Raw genomic sequence first — 19,121 nt, forward strand, 5'->3', positions numbered from 1 at the left:
CTCCAGTTGACTGTCTTCTGCATCCATCTATCAACTGGTTCTAAACTTACATGGGGATGAGTAGACAGACTTTTGGTCCCCTAAAACTCCATACCTTGGGTGCTCTGCACTTGGTAGGCATTAGGACACTGTCTCGCCTCCCCTTTCTGCACCCACTGGCCACCATCCTCCACTCACCTCCCACTGGCCACATCCCCAAAAAAGCAGGTTCAGAAGAATTTCATGGTTCAAGGATTCATATTGTCATTTTCCTTATTTACAAAAATCAATAAACACACACACGATCAGAAGGGGGTGAGCCCTCAACTTCTCCCTCAATCCTGGGCTTGCACCCCAGTCCTGGACCACAGCATCCACCCCGTGGAAAGACCCAGCAAAGATTTTCCCTGTCTTTGTAAATGACAAACACAAGAGAATTGAGAGTAGGAGGCAAAATCTGGGGGCCTGGGCCAGGATGGGATGACAGAAGGGTAGGAAAGAAGGAAGAGGTGATAAAGGATGAAAGGCATATTCATAGTTTTATAAATAACTAGACATGATCTGAGCATTTTGGGGACAGGCTAGAGGCCTGAAGGGGCCTAAGTGGGAAGGGTAAAAACTGTTTGGAGCCAAAGTGGGTGAGGGATGAGTTCTGAGCCTTGATTTGCCCCATCTGTAAAATGAGCAGGTTGCCCTAGATGGTGACAAAGTGTCCTATCTGCTTTGATGTGCTAGGACTTTGAAGGATTCTAAGCCTGGGGGCTTTGGGACCAGATTCCTAGGGATTGATAAGGGCTGGTGGGCACCCCGAGAGAGGTGGCCAGTGCCCAAGCAGGCTATGTCTGATCCCCAGGCTGGTACTGGGGTTCTGTGGAGGTGAAGTAGTCTTCCAGGAAGGACTGCAGGTACTCGAAGGTAGGCCTCTCCTCTGGGTCCAGACGCCAGGTCTGTTCCATGGCCTCGTACAGGGACCTGGGGCAGCCTGGGGGACAGGGCATGTGGTAGCCGTGTTCCACCTGTTCCAATACTTCCCGATTATTCATGCCTGCAGGGTGGTGTTCTGTTAGTCGGGGGCCTGGCCTCCCCAAAGGAACAGCCAGGAGGGAGTCCTTCCCCAAGTCCATCTCCTCACCCCTTACTGTACCCCACCCCCAGCAAACCTGGGTAGGGGACTCGGCCCTTGCTGATGAGTTCCGTGAGCAGGATCCCAAAGGACCACACATCTGACTTGATGGTGAATCTCCCATAGAGGGCAGCCTCTGGGGCGGTCCATTTGATGGGAAACTTGGCCCCTGGAGAGATTAGGGGAGCAGGGAAAGTTAGTGAGGAGGTCCCTGGGAACAGCTGGATTAAGAGAATGGAATCTTTAGGACTAGGGATCTTGGGGGGCTGTGAACAGGTCTCTGGGCATAGCAGAAAGGACCTGGTATCTGGCCAGCACCTACTATGTGCCTAGCATAGTGCTGGGCACTTTACAAACACTGTAATAATTCTTTTAATAATTACAGCTAATACTTGGACAACCTTTATTATACACCAAGCACTGTTTTAAGTGTTTTACATGTATTAACTCATTTAACCCTCATAAAACCCTCGTAACGTAGATACTATTATTATCTCCATTTTAGGGATGAGAAAAAGGAGGCACTGAGTAGTTAAATAACTTGCCCAGATCACATAGCTAATAAGTTGCTGGGACTCGTACCCAGGCATTCTGGCTACAATCTGTGATCTTAACTATTAGATTCTACAGCCTCTTACTCAAGCATTACAGCAGTGTTTGGCACATAGTAGGTGGTTAGTATAAATATCTGTTGACTTACTGTTGTCTGAATATTCATCTTACAGATGAGAAAATGAGATAAGGCAGCTCTCACATATTAAGAGACTTGCCCAAGACCACATGGCTGGTAAGTGGATGAGTTGGGATTTGAACCCAGACTTGCCTCTTGTGCTACAACATCAGGATGGGGGGTGTCCGGGATGGTCTAAGGCAGGGGATGGTTCCTGAGTATGTGGGGCCTCATGGCAGCCCGTTGGTGCCCTGGGGAGCTCTCACAAGGTGGGGTGAGGCAGGGCACCTTGTCGTGAGTTGTACTCATCATCCGTGATGAGGCGGGCCAGTCCGAAGTCTGCGATCTTGCACACCAGCCGCTCCCCGACCAGGATGTTGGCTGCCCTCAGGTCACGGTGGATGTAGTTCATGCGCTCCATGTAGGCCATACCCTCTGCTATCTGGGAAGCCAAGGCACCGAGAGTTGGAAGCCCATGTGGGCTCACAGCATATGGCCTATGTGAACTAGAAGGGCCTTCGGGGACCATTTGAAAAACCCATTTTTCAGATGGAGAGACTGAGGCTCAGAGAGAGGCAGTGCCCTGCCTCAGGTCCCACTGATGGTTCAGTGGGCAGACCCACATTTCCAGGGGGAGGCTGGGTATTTGAGCACACAGGTTTTGTGGAAGGTTACTAGGAAGGGGGTTTGAGAGACAAGAGGAGTCCTGGTGGCACAGTGGTTAAGTACTTGGCTGCCAGCTGACAGTTTGAACCCATCAGCCACTCTCCAGGAGAAAGATGTAGCACTCTTGCTTCCGCAAACATTACAGCCTTGGAAACCTTATGGGGCCGGTTCTACTCTGTCCTAAAGTGTTGCTGTGAGTCAGAATCCACTCGACTGCAACGGGCTTGGTTTTTGAGAGATAAAGGCTGCTATAAAAAAAAAAAAATTTTTTTTCTTTTTTTTTTTATCCCTATTTACCTGGGCTGCCATGTCCACCAGCTGGGGCAGCCTCAAATTCTGGCTTTTCTGATCCTTGAGAAATTCCAGCAAGGAACCTAGAAAATCAGCAGCAAGACCCAGCCCCAGCTCTAGGCCAGTCCCCTCTCGCTTGGCTCCTCCCCTTCCCAGACCACATCATCCAGTCTAGCCCTGCCCCTGCTCCCAGCCCTCTCACCTAAATTCTCCCCCCGCCCCCAGGCTCACACCGATAGGCTTCACACCTTCCCAAATCTCGCCCAGGCTCTGCTCCTAGATACCCTGACCTCGCCCTACATCTGTGTCTCCGGCCACGCCCCATTCAGACCCTGCCCCAGATCCCTCCAGATCTGGGATCCCGGCTTCTGCTGCCCAAGCCCCGCCCCCAGCCCCGGCCCCGCCCCGACAGGCCCCACCTTTCCCCACCCCCAGGCCGGCACTCACTCGGGTGCCACCGGAGGACTCTGCGCGCTGTCCCTCGTCCCCTCACGGATCGTGGCACCCCAGAAACACCCACCTTGGCTTTGACCCCAAGTCCGATCCCGCCCAGACATTCCCCCTGATCCCGCACCTCACCGTGGCACATGTACTCTGTCACGATGTAGATGGGCTCCTCGGACACCACCGCGTACAGCTGCACCAGCTTGTCGTGTCGCAGCATTTTCATGATCTGCGCCTCCTCCAGGAAGGCCTTCGGAGACATGGTGCCCGGCTTCAGCGTCTTCACCGCTACCTTCGTGCTGCCGTTCCACGTGCCTGCCAGGCAGCGGCGTCGAGTCAGGACCCGATGACCTCCAGCCCTGCTCCAGCCCCTCCCCCCGACCCCCGGGACCTCCGTACCCAGCCACACTTCCCCGAAGCAGCCGGTACCGAGCCGGCGCTCGAGTGCGATAGAGTCGCGGCTGATCTCCCAAGCGTCCTTGGCCAAACCCAACGTCTGCGGCTTCATGGTGGTGCAAACTTGCGTGAGCAGGTGGCACAGCCCGTCGTTCTCCTCTGGGGGGCGGGAAGGATGAAGATCACAGGCGGGCTGGGACCTCCACACACTCCTCATCACACCCCAGCCTCCACGCCAGAGCCCACGATCATTATAAGTAACTGGGCCAAAGATGAGTTTGCAAGCCAGGGCAGAAGGCAGCCTGACCACCAGTCGGTGAACATGAGGGTCGGTGCCCAGGGAGGGGGCTGGCACCAAGAGACAGAGATGATCCCTGTAAGAATTAGGGGCCTTCCCACCTGGGCCTTGAAGGACAAGCTGGGATTCTGACAGGTGGAAATGAGGTTGGGGATTCCAGGCAAAGTTGTGGACATAAGGCCTTCACCCTTCAATGTATTTCATCCCTGACCTAACTAATCAAGGCAGAAACCTGGGCACTGACTCCTCCTTAATCCCATAACCAATCCTCTGGCAAGTCAGGCCTATTCTGCCTCCTATCCAGCTTTGGAATTGTCTGTTTCTCCTCACTCCCCTGCTCTGCTTTAGTCTGGCCACCCTCATCTCTCACCTGGACAGTAGCCACAGCTCCTAATTGGCCCTCAGCCTGCCTTGCCCCCTGGCACACCAGCTCCCACCAGCAGCCAGAGTTTCTCACCAACGTGCAGACCAGCCTCTATCACCACCTGTTCAGGGACCTGTGATGGTGGCTTTCTGCCTGTCCTGGGGCCTTGGTGAGGCATTTGTAGCTGGCATGGTCTGGCCCAGGCTGGCTTGCAGCACTGCCCATCAGGTCTTCTTTGCTTGCCTCTGAGCAGTTCTTTCCACCTGGGCTCTGATGCCCCTATCTCTGCTTTAGCACAGCATTGTTACAGGCTTGAATAAATTACTCAGCCTCTCTGTACCTCGGATGAGGTTGTAATAAGGATGAAATTATCACATACGATGAGATTAGAACAGTGCCTGACACATAGAAAGGACTGAGTGTGGATTTTATTCTTGTCACGATCGTTTATGTCTGTTGCCCTAACCAGACTGTGAGCTACTTGAATACAGGCGCCATTTCTAAGTTGTACCTGCAACACTAAAGCTCAGGAGTTTCAACAGATTCGGGCCTTGAGGTAGGAAACAGGTCAATTCCTCGCTCAGAGGTTAGAGGGCGCCACTTGGCCATGGACGCCTCAGTTTTCTTGAGAATCCCACAGAGCAGGATCCTGGGCTGGGAGCCAGGACACCTGAATTCTAGTCCTGGCCCGGCCACTGCTGCTTTGGGAGACTCTTTCCTTCTCTGGGCCTCGGTCTCGGACTCCCCATCTGGACAACGCATCAGCGTGTTGGTTCAGGGTACTTAAGTGCCCGCCAACCTGGGGGGGTCGCTCTTACCGACGTAATGTTGCACCAGCTCCTGCACTGTGTTGAACTGGGCCCGCGTGGTGATGTAGTAGCCTCCTGTGTCCAGCTTGCGGATCTTGTAATGTTTCACGTGATTGCCTTTGGTCTGGTCCCAGTCCCGGATGGACAAGGAGTAGGCACCTGTGGGGAAGAGGCAACTTCGGGCCTGCTTGCTCACCACCTTCCCATCCCAGGTTTGGGAGCCGGGAGAGGTTCCACAGGCTGGGGACTCTGTGATGGCCCCATCCCTTTAACTCAGCCCCAGTCTTGGCCCCACCGCCCAGTATAGACCTAGTCAGTTTTAGCCCTCATCAGGGGTGAATTAACTGGTAAACAAGGTACGCACGGGTTAATTGTGTTTATTTACTAATCTGTAGTGCAGAATTTCACATGAGTTTCATCACATCAGGTGAAACTGTGCACTACACATTAATAAATAGGCACAAGTAAGCCCGTGGGTACCTCGTTTGTTGTGTAATTCATCCCTGGCCCTGACCCAAGCCCCTCCAGACTGGCCTAGCTCCACCCCACTACGCTGGGGCTCCTAGTTACCCCTGCCCCCGCCGCTGTGGCACCTCCCCCACCTTTGGTGGTCTCGCTCTCACGAATGAGAAAGGCCCCCTGCGGGTTGCCGGGAGAGAGCAGCTGCCTCTCCGCATCCTTCCTCCCGATCTTTCCGAAGTACCACCTGTTGGGAAGGGCCGGCAAGAGTCAGGTACACCCCATTCAAACTCCAACTCAGCCTCTCTGAGCAAAGTCACTTCACAAGCCAAGCCTCAATTTCCTTACCTGTAAAATGGGGCTCATATGCCTGTCACAAAGGCTGGCCGTGAGGGTCACAGAGAAGGGGGATGTAAGATGCCTGGCGCACAGCAGGTGCCCATAAAGGTTAGGCTTCACCTCTCTACTCTCTGGGCGTCTCTTGTATTGAAATTGATAGAACCTCAGTCACTAATGACTTATCAGGGTGCCACAGGCCCTTAGTCCATCTTGCTTCAGCCCCTGTATGCATTCCTTTCACAGATGAGTGACTTGAGACTCAGAGAGGGGAAGTGATCTGCCCACAAGGCTGGCTGAGGAGCTCTACCTCTGCTGCCCACTTTAGTGGTTTTCCCACCAACCCAGGCAGTCGCTCAGATCCCTCTCCCCACTCCCACTGTCCTCTTTGACCTCTTGAGCAATACTCTGTCCTGCTCCTCCTTCTCTGTCTGCTGCTGCCTGGCTCTAACTGCTGCTCTTCTTCCACTCTCTTAATTTCGGATGTTGTCCTCAATCTCAGCTTTAGCCTCAGGCCTCAGCCACTCCTGCTGTCTTATATGAATTCTTTCTAGGATTGTATTGTAGCTCTAAACTAACTGCTCAAGTATACTGGGGAAGTCGAAGTGACCATAGGCCACGTAGACAACTCAGATGTCATTTAACTGGCCCATGACCATTTTGGGCTCAATTAAAATAAGCATGGTTTCCAAATCAAGGGAGGGGGCCAGCAGTTTCAGTGAACTCTGGGTTGGTTGGTCCACACCTAGAGTACTAGATACAGTTTGGGGAGCAGAGGAGGCATTGGAAGTGAAGTGGCAAGGAGGGCAAGCACGATACAGAAGCAGGAACTGTCCAAGGGCTGTGTAGGCAAGACCAAGTTTTTTTCAAAGCCATCAGCCCTGCCTCCACCTACACCATGACATTAGCTACTTATTTAATAACTAATATAATTATACCAAAAAAACCCCAAACCCATTGCTGTCAAGTCAAGTCAATATCGACTCATAGGCAGAGAACTGCCCCACAGAGTTTCCAAGGAGTACCTGGTGGACTCAAACTGCCAACATTTTGGTTAGCAGCCATAGCTCTTAACCACTACGCCACCAGGGTTTCCAGTATAATAATAGGAACACTTATTTTGTGTTGAGCTCCACTCTAATACATATATTTATGCATTTAATTCTCAAAATAACACTGTGAGGTAGGTATTATTATCGCCCTCCATAGAAAACAAAAATAACAGCAAAAAAACCCATTGCCATCGAGGCAGGTCCTATAGGACAGGGTAGAACTTCCCCATAGGGTTTCCAAAGCTGTAATCTTTACCGAATCAGACTGCTACATCTTTCTCCAGCGGAGCAGCTGTTGGGTTCAAACCACTGACCTTTCAGTTTGCAGCCAAGTGCTTTAACCACTGTACAACCAGGCTCCTTTCCTACATTAGACAGATGAGGAAATTGAGATACCTAGTGGTTAAGCAATGTGCCTAAGACCACATCGCTCTTGAGCTGTGTTGCCAGAATAGGAACCCAAGCTGTCTGTTCTAGGGCCTGTGCTCTTAACCACAATACTGCACTGCGCCCTCTCAGAGCTTCGTGACCCTGACCCCAAGACGTGGACACAAACATGAACCCCCAGAAACCACCTGCCCTCCGTATCATCACTCCTCCTTTCTTCTCTGCCTCTTACTCCCCAGGCTAAGGCCTCACCCCACTCCAGCTCTAGGCCCTGCCCACTTCCCTCTGCTCAGGGACTTCCCACTCAGCAGCCCCCATCTGCAGCCTCTCTATCCCATCAACCTCTAAAGACGCCCAAATTTCTTCCTCTCCAAAGCAAACTGTTTTAAGCCCTATCTTGCCATCAACCGTCTGCTATATCTCACACCACTCTTCACTTGAAAGTGTTTCACACTTGGGTCTCTGCTTCCTCACCTCCCACTTCCTACCCCACTCTGTCTGGCCCCCACCCCCACTGTGTAGGGAGGCATCTCTTACCAAGGTCACCCCCATTGCCAAATCAGTAGCCAGCAGCCTCTGACACTCCCTCTCTTGTTTCTTGAAACTTCCCCTCTACTCTCTTGGCAGTTCTGACTCAACCTGGTCTGATTTTCCTCCTCTTTCTCCATGGCTTCTTCTCCTTCAAGGGCAGATTTCTCCCAAGCTGGGTCCTAGGGCCGATCTCTTTCTCACTCACCCTCCTCTTTCTTCACCCTCCTATGCAGTTTTAGTGCTGATCTCTGATGAGTCCCAAATTTCCACCCCAGCCCTCTGCAAGGGCCACAACAAAGATGTGAAGAGTCTTAGTGCTAGTTAGGAAAACGTGACCCTTCCTCTGGGCTGATTCAGGGACATGGCTTGGCAGGGGCTGGGCACTCCTTGTACAAAGCACAACCTAATCTAATTGCGGACAGCTTCCTCCATTTGGGTGCTCCTCCCAGTGAATCTCAGCCCATCGAAGCCCCCACACCCAGAACTCATTATTGCCCTCAAACCTGTACCTGCTCTTGTGTTCCCCACCTTAGCAAATGGCACCATCACCCACTCAGTCACTCAAGAAGACTTTGAATCACCTTGATTCCCCTCCCACCACTCCCCATAGTCTGATAGCAAATCAGTCACTAAATCCTGGTGCGCTCTGCAAAATGTCTCCAATCCTTTCTATTTCCCATATATGTGTGCATGCATATGTGAGAATAAGTAAAAAAGCTTTTATGAATCCCAATTTCCTCATCTGTAAAATGGGACAATAGTAATATCAATAGTATTATTGTGAGAATTAAATGAATCAAAGTAGGTCAAGAACCTGTTATATACTTTTGTGGTTACAAAGGGAGAGGGAGGGAGGGAGGGAGAGGGCTTTTTATTGATCAATCTGTAGATAAGAACTGCTTTGGGTGAAGGGAAAGACAACACTCAATTCAAGGAAGGTCAGCCTAATTGGACTGGACTAAAAGCAAAGAGGTTTCCGGGATAAAATGAAAGCTTCAAAGGTCAGCGGAGCAGGGGCTGGGGTCTGGGGAACTTGGTTTGAGGGGACTTCTAAGTCAATGGGCAAAATAATACTATTATGAAAACATTCTGCATCCCACTTTGAATTGTGGCGCCTGGGGTCCTAAATGCCAACAAGCGGCCATCTAAGATACATCAATTGGTCTCAACCCACCTGGAGCAAAGGGAAAGGAAGAACACCAAGGTCACACGACAACTAAGAACCCAAGAGACAGAAAGAGCCACATGAACCAGAGACCTACATTATCCTGAGACCAGAAGAACTAGTTGGTGCCCGGCCACAATCGATGTCTGCCCTGTCAGGGAACACAACAGACAACTCCTGAGGGAGCAGGAGACCAATGGGATACAGACCCCAAATTCTCATGAAAAGAACATACCTAATGGTATGATTGAGACTAGAGGAATCCCAGAGACAATGCTCCCCAGAACGTCTGATGACACAGGACAGGAACCATCCCCGAAGACAAATCATCAGGCATGAAAAGGACTGGTCAGTGGCGGGGAGAGAGATGCCGATGAAGAGAGAGCTAATTAAATCAGGTGGACACTGGAGAGTGTGTTGGCAACTCTTGACTGGAGGGGGAATGGGAAGATAGAGAGAGAGGGAAGATGGCAAAATTGGCACGAAACGAGAGACTGTAAGGGCTGACTCAATAGGGGGAGAGCAAGTGGGAGAAGGGTGTAAGATGTATGTAAACCTACATGTGACAGATTGATTGGAATGGTAAATGTTCACTTGAAGCTTAATAAAAATTAATTAAAAAAAAAAAAAGAACCTGTTATAGTATCTCACATATATAAAAGTGCTCTGTTGATGGTACTTCCCTGCCTCCTTAATAGAATTAATTCTAAGTAATGCCCCTTGCATTTGGTTAGCCCTTTACATTTTTAAAGCTCATACACCATTGTTATCATTGAGAGGAAATACGTATACTGCCTAGCAAATGCACCCAGGCTATCTGGGTTCCAGTACTAGCTCCACCTACTTACAAGCTGTGTGAACTTGGGAAGGCTATTTAATTTCTCTGTGCCTCAGTTTCCTCATTTGTAAAACATCATAATATTTACTGCAAGGTTAATCTATGGAAAGCACTTTCGATAGTGCGCAGAATACAGTACATGCTAGTATTATCTACTATTACTGTTATCATCACTGTCTTTTATTCTCACAATGTAGATACAGAGATTGAGGCTCAGAGGGAAACAATGACTTGCCCAAGAGGTGGCCTGGGAGTCTGGACTCCAGGGTCCTAGGCCAGCGTTGGCCTCCTTTCCACCTCCACTTACTCTTCAGCCTGGATGGAGTCCACAGGGGCCACGTAGTTGCTGGGAATGTAGCCAGTTTGTCCGGAGGTGAGGGACCGAACCTCCCACCAGTCACCTTCACTGCAGGGGGGGGGGGGGAAGGAGGGGAGTGGGGAGGGGGAGGTGATCAGTGGCAGCTCCAGCCTCTGGGGCCCCCTGGGCCAGGCAAGGCCACACTGAGGATTTGGCAGAGACTGACCCTGCCAACCCTTCACCTTAGACCCCCCTCCCCAAGGGCTTTTTCCTGCTTTGCCCACAGCTATTGCAGCTACGCAGGAAGATTTTTCCCTGTGAAGGGAGATGTCTGGGGACATCTGGGCCTCCAGGCTTCCTCCCTTGGCTCCTCAGTTGAGCTGGGGGTCAGGGATACAGTACACAGCTAAGTAGGTCACTTTCCCACTGAAAAGCTTCCAATGGCTTCACATTTCCTTCTGGATAAAATCCAGACACCTCAGCATAGCTGAAAAAGCCCTGCTGCCCCTGTTCCCACCCCCTCTCCAGCCTCTGCTCTCTCCATTCTGCACCTCATGCTTCCGCTCCACCTATATAGAGCCACTGTGGCTCCTGGGAGCCATCGGGCGTTCTCATTCTGTCTCACTTTCACTTTTCTCACCTTTTGCTTCCATGTCTATTCATCTTTCTGGTCTCAGCTGAAAAGTCACCGACTCAACTCCAAGAAACCTGCCCTAACCACCCCCACCCTGGGGACCATGTTTGGTGTCTGTGTCCACACTCCCTCATGCTTTCCTCATATGGTAACAATCACCTAGTCATTACCATCGTGTGGTGTGTTTGGCTCCCCCACTAGGCTGGGGGCGTCTGAGAACAGAGACCAGGTAGGATTCCTCTCCCAGTCCTGCTCCCAGTCCAGGCTGTGCACTCAGCTGGGTGGCCCGGTCACTTACCTATTGTTCAGGATGTGGAACTTCTCGCCCTTGGTGAAGGTGAGGTCATCCTCTGTCCGGGCCTTATAGTCATACAGGGCGATGAACAGGGTCACCCCAGTCCCTGCCAGAGTCAAGGCTACTCAGCAGGATAGGGCATAGGACAGGGGTCCCATGGGTTTTTTTTTTTTTTTTTTCCTCATCCAGGCACTGTGGGCCTCCACAGCCCCCCAACCCCCCCATATTGCTGCAGTGCTGTGGTTCTCAAAGGCCTTTGGAGTCCAGTGGATTTCTGATTTGGGCTTCATAGCTTGCCCACCCCTCAGCCCATGGATTTAGGGCATACACGTTCAAGCCCACCCTGCCAACCCTGGGGAATCCCCAGGTTGTCTACTCTTCGTTTTCCCCACCAGGAAGCCTTTCCACCTAGGGAATGGCACCCAAGAGGGCAAGAGCGTTCTCTTTACCACTTGTATCTGCCATCTGGGTCCCCCTCTTAGACTGGAGGCCCCTGAGAAGAGAGTTATGTCTGCCCCTGAAACTGGAGTTTCTGAAGACAGGGCTGGATGTAAATACTTCCTCAGACTGTGCTCCTGAAAGAGGGCTGTGTCTCCCATGTCATACTGGAGGCTCCTAAGAACAAGACCCCAGCCTTCCCTCCCCCAGTTTCTCCCAGGTTCCAGGCAGCCTGCCTCCATCACCACGCATCTCCCCCCTTACCTCAGCCTACTGGACTCACCTGAGATGCCCCTGATGGTGCTACCATCAAGGAAGGCAGGGCTGGTGGGTGAAGGGGAGAAGTTGTTGTAGTTGGGGATGTGGGCAAAGGAGGACACAGACCGGGCCTGAGTGGGGTCAGGGCAATAGCGGTCACCAGCCCCATAGCCCCTGAGGTTTCCTTCCAGGCCAATATCCTCCTTGGACTCCGGCTCCAGCTTCTTGCAGAACACACAGCCCATTCCAGGAGCCCTGCTACAGAATGGGGGTATACCTCACTGGGAGGCCCTGCCAGGTGTACCACCTTATGCACACGCACACTCGCACACACACAGAGGAGATCCCCATGGGGTCTACCTCCTGGCTGCATGGGTGTGTTTGGACCCTCAGGGTGACATGTGTGTCCTTAGCACTTCTCTTCCCTTCCACTTGAGACTGCAGCTCTGTGGCTGATTTTCTACATTGGGATGATGCTGTTTATTTACATATTTTTGCCTCTGATTGATAGCTTTGATATGTTGTGTTTCTCTGACTCCTTCAGTGTGCTCGTGCATGTGTGTCTTCTGTGTGTCTCTAAGTATGTGTAGGGCACTGGGTTTTAAGTATGTGTAAATTTGCTTGTGGGAGTGTGGCTCTGTGTATGTGTAGCTGTGCAAATGCTGTGTCTGTGTGTGTATATATGAGTGTGTGTACATGTCTCTGCACACAGGCATGGCTCTGTGTGTGTATCTGTGAGTGTGCACATCTGTATGAGTGTGAGTATGTACGTGTCTCTGTGTGAGTGTGTATATGGGTGCCTGTCTCTGTGTGTGTATGTATCTCTGTGTGTGCAGGCCTGTGTGACTAGGTGACTATGTGTCTGTGTGTCTATAACTGTGTGCATAGCTTTGTGTGGGAGTGTAAATGCCTGTCTGTGTGTGTGCATGTTTCTGTGTGCAGGTCAGTGTGAGTATATGTGCAGGTCTCTGTGCATCTGAGTGTGTGTCTCTTTCTCTGTTTGTGTATGTGCATATCTATGTGAGTGTGTTTGAGAGCTGTGTGCCTGCACCTGGAGATTCCCTGCAGAGGGGGATCAAGGCCATTTCCTGTTGTGGGTCCAGCCTCTGGCCTCTCAAGCTGCCTCATTCTGGCTCCCCCCATCTGTTACCTAGCAACAGGCCTGTGTCGGAGGAGGGGGCTGTAAGGAACTGTGGAGACCAGGAAGGCCACCCCCACCCAATTTCCTGACCCTGAAGGCCCTCCACTCCCACTCCTTCCACTCACCCCTCAGGTCCCAACTGCTGGGTCAGTGGGGTTGTGGCATGGTCTTTGGGAGGGGCCAAGGACCTGAGGGGGAGACAGAAGGACATGGAAATTGAAGGCCCTGCCAATGTTCCTGCAAGCCAGCTGCCCAGCTCCAGCCGCCTCCGGAAGCCAGAGGGCCTGGGCTTGGCCCCAGCATGACTCCCGCCTTCATTTTCCTTCCCAGCAACCCTGGCACACTTACATATTCACCCTCGTGTAGGACACACCACCCACACCAACCCTCTCATACTCATATCCACCCGACACACCAACACAGTCACACACACACCACCACACAGTCACAACCAACATGGCATACACTTGCGCGAGTGTCTTGCCAACAACCACACATCAACACAAACTAACTCTCACACCAGCCCAGGCTCGGATGCATGGGAGCACACACACATATCCACATGCACACAGGCACCTCCTGAGCACACTCAGCTGCGCGTATTTTATATTTACCCATTGCTTTAATTGGATTTCTAACAAGCCATGCTCAGCTCACTCAGAGGCCCCCAGTCGCTGTCTCCTAAAACAAGCCCCTCCCTGGCCCCTACCTCTGTTCCCCCCCAGGCTGTGTAAACCCCAGCAGTCCCAGGGTCACATTTGGCCACAGGGCAAAGGTACATACATACCCTCACAGCTCTACTTGTATCCCCACATCAAGGAAAGGTCCAGGCCGGGAGCTGGGGCCACCGGGGTCCCTGGGGGAGCCTCCCAAATGAGCCAAGTCTTTCCTGACAGCTTTTTCCTTCAAGTGACAGTGTGAAAGGGTCATTGAGCAAGTGTCCCCCACCCGCCATCAGAAACTGCCATTGCAACACTCAGAGAGGAACTGGCTGGGGGGAAGACATGGTTTGCTAAGATGTGAGAGGAATGGAGAGTTGTGGGGTAAGGCTGACCCAGTGAACCCTGATTTCTTCCCCTAGAGGAGCCTGAGGGCTGGGGACAAGGGTCTTTCCCTTGCCTTTCTGCTTCCCTTACAGAATCTTCCTCTTCTCTCTGGGTTCTGTCCTTCGTACACGGTATCACTCACCTCTTCCAGGAAGCCTTCCTGGATCCACCAGATCTAGCTACCTGGCCAATGGCTCTATCACATTAGTGCCCTAACCTCCACCCTAGCCCCACCAACCCCTCTCACACTTCAGTGTAACTGTTCTCCTGTGTGCATTGCCGGGGGGGCGGGGGTGTGGTGCTGGTGGTGGAAATATCACCCACGTGGTGAACTTCGAGGCGGGCTGTGGTGAGAGACTTGCCCTAAAATAGCCCCTGTTCACCAGGCCATTGCTGAGATCTTCACCCCAGGATCCTTCCCCTCAGGGTGAAACCACTCTGTCTGCTAGGCCCCAGGGTACTGGTAGTAAGGGCCAGGAAAGAGGATGAAAGTGGGGAAGGGGGCACCCAGGGCCCTGCTGAAGGAAATTCAGAGCCTGGTGAGAGGAGAGATGGGGATAAGAATATAAAGGTTACAGGGTGAGAATACAGGTCTCCAAATGGCATACACAGCTTACACCCAGATCCACACAATCCTCCCAACACATGCATGGACACACACACATTACCACAGCTACACACTGCACCTCACGTACAGAGACTCCGAGCTCTCCTGTACAGATTCACAGACACATACATCTTCAAGTATACCCATCCATATACATATGCCTCCACACACATGCTCCCAGTACATACACACTCACACCCATCTACACACAGATACATATACACACACATACAGCCTCTGTCCAAGAATAGCAAAACAGGATTTATAGCACTTGCTATGTGCCAGGCATTACATTAAGCATTTTGCATATAACACCCATTTTATTCTCACAGCAGCCCTGTGATGTATTATTATTATTATTTTTAATTCTGTTTTAGGTGAGAGTTTACACAGCAAATTAGTGTCTCGTTAAACAATTAATACACAATGTTTTGTGACAGTGGTTGCCAACCCTGTGACACATCAATGCTCTCCACTTCTCGACCTTGGGTTCCCCATTTGCATTTGTGCAGCTTTTCTGTCCTCTCCTGTCTTCTGGTCCTTGCCCCTGGGCTGGTGTGCCCACTTAGTCTTATAAACATTGTTGAACTATATGTGTTATTATTGTTTGTTTTATAGGCCTGTCGAATCTTTGGCTGAAGGGTGAACCTCAGGAGTGACCTCAGTACTGAGTTAAAACAGTGTCCGGGGGCCATACTCTCAGGGTTTCTCCAGTCTCTGTCAGACCAGTAAGTCTGGTCTTTTTTTTTGTATGTGAGTTTGAATTTTGTTCTGCATTATTCTCCTGCTCTGTCCTGGAGCCCCTGTTGTGATCCCTGTGAGAGCAGTTGGTGGTGGTAGCTGGGCACCATCTGATTGTGCTGGAGTCAGTCTGGTGGAGGTGGTGGTAGTTGTGGTTCATTAGCGTATTATTGTTGATGAGGAAACTGAGACACAGAAGTTCAGAAACTTGCCCAAGGTCACACAGATGATGTATCCTAGCATTTGGCTCCAGAGTCTGAGGTCTCAACCACTTTTCTTCACTGAGTGTCATAGACACGATAGTCACAGCCATTCCTGTAAGTATGCATAGATGCACAGAGCCCCCATAGGGATACACAGCCTCCCCCTTTCCACCATACACAGAGCTTCCCTCTGTAGGATACAAACTTATATAACCTCTACACACACAGATATAAGGTTGCCACTTGTAGCAATACTCAAGTACGCATTGCCACAATGCTTCTACACCAGTCCCAGAAAAAAAAAAAAAAGGTCCCTGAATTCTGCATGCCTGGAGTTGGGGTGGGGGAGGGTGGAGTCAGAGGCTAACAGCCTCTGAAAAGGAGCAAAGAGCTCTGTGGGCCTAGGAAGGGCCCTAGCAGGGCGGACAGCCAGAGCCAATCAGGAGCCATGGTCAGTGGGCAGAGGTGGGCAGATCTCAGGGTGATAATACTCCTAGGCTTGTTGGAGATGAAGCCCCACCTGGGCCTGGCTCTCTGTGGACCATGCTGAGGGCGTTAACGGGGTGTGGGATGAAGAGTGTGAGGCACAGGGTCTGGGGTCTCCATGGCCCAGGGCAAGGAGAGCATGGCTCACACTGAATGTGCCATGCTCATGTGGCTCTGTGGGCGGGGGGGGCAGGGGGACAAAAAAAAAAAAAGCAAAGAGAGAGGCTGATATTGAGAGATACAAAAACAAAGAGACTGAGAGAGCCAGAGAGACATAAGAACAGAGAGATGCAAAGACAGAGAGACAGAAAAAAGAAACAAAGAGAAACACAAAGTCGTGAGCTGGTAAACCAGCTCTCAAACAAAGAACAAACCATAAAGACCTGATGTGTAGCGTTTGCTGATTTCCGTGGTGTAAATATTCCCACCACAGCTGATTTCAAGCTACCGAAGTGACTTCACTGAATGCCGGGGTGGGGAGAAATGTGCAGAATCAGCTCCCTGGAGCCAGTGCTAGCTGGTTCCAGCACATCACTTCCAGAAACAGAGACTAAGAGAGACCGAAATGAGAGGTAGAAAGAAAAAGCAAAGAGATGGAGACAGAGACAGAGAGATGAATAAAAAACTCAGAGGCAGATAGAGAACTAAAGAGACAAAGACAGAAAAAAAGAGAGAAGAGGCAGGTTGGGTCCTCTTTGCTTTGGCATCTGTGTGAAAATAGTCCCCAGGATTCTTCGTCTTCCTCTTGCTTTGATCCCAACCACTTACCACCAGTTTGAGTGGCCATAACTATTAGTAAAAAATGCTCATTTATTAAACACCTCAGTCTCTGACATTGCCAAGCAAATTCCAGGGATGATTTCATTTAATAATACTCGGAGTTAGGTTTTATCATTACCTTATTTACAGATGAGGAAACTGAGGCACTGAGCTGTTAAGTAACTTGCCCAAGATTACACAGCAAGTAAGGGAAGTTAAAGTGCGATTCCAATCAATTTGCACTGTTTGGGGTTAAGTGTGGTTCTATTTTATGTTCTTAGTCAAAGCAACAATGTCTGTTCCTTAAGGGAACAGGTGCCAGGCCCTGTGCTGCCTGCTCTACAGACATGAATTTCTTAAATCTCCATGACAGCACACAGGGGGAGTGATCTGCCCAGGGTCTCACAGGCAGTATCGGATTTTCAAAACCCTGGAACCTGAATCCAGGTCTTTCTTTCCTCCAAGCTGAATTTGGCTGCCTGTTAACACCAGAAAGGAAGCAGCTCAGAGCAGCCGCAAGAGTTCTGGGTACTATAGGAACTTGGGTCTGGTTTATGAATATGTCTCTTGACTATCTGGTTGACAGGAGTTGGCTCCCAGAGCCCCATTAAAGTCAAAAGCAGGTTGTGGGTGTGCAGAGTTGAGGTCCAGCCCTGAACCACAGGATCTCCCCTTTGACATGCCCCCCACCCCCTCCTCCTGAGTGGCCCCTGGGCCCAGTTTTGTGACCTTACAGGAATGTCTTGTTTCTTTTGTGTGTGAGGCAGAAGTGACTTGCCCAAGGTTACACAGTCAGCTAGAGAACACGAAGCCAAGACTCAGGCCCAGAGTTCTGTTTCCAGTGCCATGGTAGTGTTCTCTAAGGCCTGCGCAAGAGGTCATGCTCTCTGACAGGTGAACGTCACACTTCCTCCCCAGCCCCTGGTCAACTGAACATACCACCTTGGCCATATGGCAGTTGGCCACCTGGTAGGGAGCCACCTTCCATCACTCAAGGGTGAGGCCCGCTTCTACTCTAGGACATGGAAGCCCCAGGCCCACCCATCCTTCCTTTCTTTCTTTTTAATTACTAGTAGTTTGAGGACTTTATTTTTATTGTATATGTGGGTAGGGACAGATGACAGAATGAATTAGTGCTAATGTTTTAAACAACATTATCATAAATATATGCAAAACCCTAGTCTATAAACATGAGTGGATAGGTTTCAAGATTTAGAAGGATATTGTGATCTCAAGTTTAATGATACTTTTCTCTTTGAGACAAAAACAATTCAAAATGTACATAGCCTAGTGATGTTAATTATCTGCGTGCTTTTGCCTCATCCCTTGATAGGTTTTGCTACTTTTCAACTCTTTTACTTTTACTTAGTCCTGACCAAAACCAAAAACCAAGCCTGTTGACATCAAGTCAATTTCATAGAGTTTCCAAGAAGTTCCTGGTGGATTCAAACTGCCAACCTTTTGGTTAGCAGCCGTAGCACTTAACCACTACACCACCAAAGGGCTTCCTTAATTATGGACATACTCAGGTAAAGTTGAATACAAAACTTACTGCATACCTGCAGAGACCAAGATTACATTTAACATATTGCTCCTTTTGAAACGTGAAATGAAAAGACATAAATTCAGAAAAGAAACAAGATAGGGAAAATTTAGAGCTCTGGTGGCACAGCAGTTGAGAGCTACGGCTGCTAACCAAAAGGTCAGCAGTTTGAATCCACCAGCTGCTCTTTGGAAACTCTATAGGGCGGTTCTACTCTACAGAGTCACTATGAGTCAGAATTGACTGGACAGTTTTGTTATGGATTGAATTATATCCTTCCAAAAATATGTGTTGTAAATCTTAACCCTTAGACCTGTAGTTATAATCCCATTTGGGAATGGGTTTTCTTTGTTATGTTAATGTGGCAGTATTAGTGTCCAGTGTATCTTAAATCAATCGCTTTTGAGATATAAACCAAGCAGATTAGACACAGAGAAGCCAGCAGAGATGGGGTAAGATAGATGCCACACCACATGAAGATCACCAAGGAGCCAAAGAAGAGAGACAAGGACAAGCTGAAGAGACAAGGACCTTCCCCTAGAGCCAACAGAGGGAGAAATCTTTCCCCGGCTCCCTGGATTACAGACTTCTAGGCTCCTAAACAGTAAGAAAGTAAATTTCTGTTTGGTAAAACGATTTGTGGTAATTCTGTTATAGAGCAGCATTAGATAACTAAGACATGCCTTATCTTCCTGCCACTCATTCTTTCTTGAGGTCATACTTCCCAAAGCCATATCAGGATTTTGGTGTATCTCTGGGATCTGGAGACAGATTTGGGCTCAAATTCTACCCTGCCTGCCAACTAGCTTGAGACCTTGGACAAATAACTTCTCCTCTCTGAGATGCCGTCTCTTTGCTTATAAA

The 19,121-nt window shown here is 50.2% G+C and overlaps 1 protein-coding gene across 5 annotated transcripts in view; it reads right to left on the minus strand.

Moving 5' to 3' along the window:
* FGR (FGR proto-oncogene, Src family tyrosine kinase) overlaps positions 1-19,121 on the minus strand; it is a 22,147-nt gene continuing 3,026 nt past the window's right edge. Inside the window, exons 1-13 of one of the 5 annotated variants that reach the window (XM_049878427.1) lie at positions 13,660-13,772; positions 12,998-13,060; positions 11,757-11,986; positions 11,039-11,141; positions 10,116-10,214; positions 5,643-5,746; positions 5,050-5,199; positions 3,573-3,728; positions 3,309-3,488; positions 2,736-2,812; positions 2,061-2,214; positions 1,140-1,271; positions 1-1,024 (exon numbers count right to left, since the gene is read on the minus strand). In XM_049878427.1, coding sequence (XP_049734384.1) covers positions 816-1,024; positions 1,140-1,271; positions 2,061-2,214; positions 2,736-2,812; positions 3,309-3,488; positions 3,573-3,728; positions 5,050-5,199; positions 5,643-5,746; positions 10,116-10,214; positions 11,039-11,141; positions 11,757-11,976 — 1,584 coding nt within the window. In that variant the 5' untranslated portion in view covers positions 11,977-11,986; positions 12,998-13,060; positions 13,660-13,772 and the 3' untranslated portion in view covers positions 1-815. Of the gene's footprint in view, positions 1,025-1,139; positions 1,272-2,060; positions 2,215-2,735; positions 2,813-3,308; positions 3,489-3,572; positions 3,729-5,049; positions 5,200-5,642; positions 5,747-10,115; positions 10,215-11,038; positions 11,142-11,756; positions 11,990-12,997; positions 13,061-13,659; positions 13,773-19,121 lie in introns of those variants that run through there. The other 4 variants (XM_049878425.1, XM_049878426.1, XM_049878424.1 and 1 more) reach the window with 4 other exon arrangements.

This window comes from Elephas maximus, chromosome 3, assembly GCF_024166365.1.
Source record: "Elephas maximus indicus isolate mEleMax1 chromosome 3, mEleMax1 primary haplotype, whole genome shotgun sequence".
Taxonomy (NCBI): domain Eukaryota; kingdom Metazoa; phylum Chordata; class Mammalia; order Proboscidea; family Elephantidae; genus Elephas; species Elephas maximus.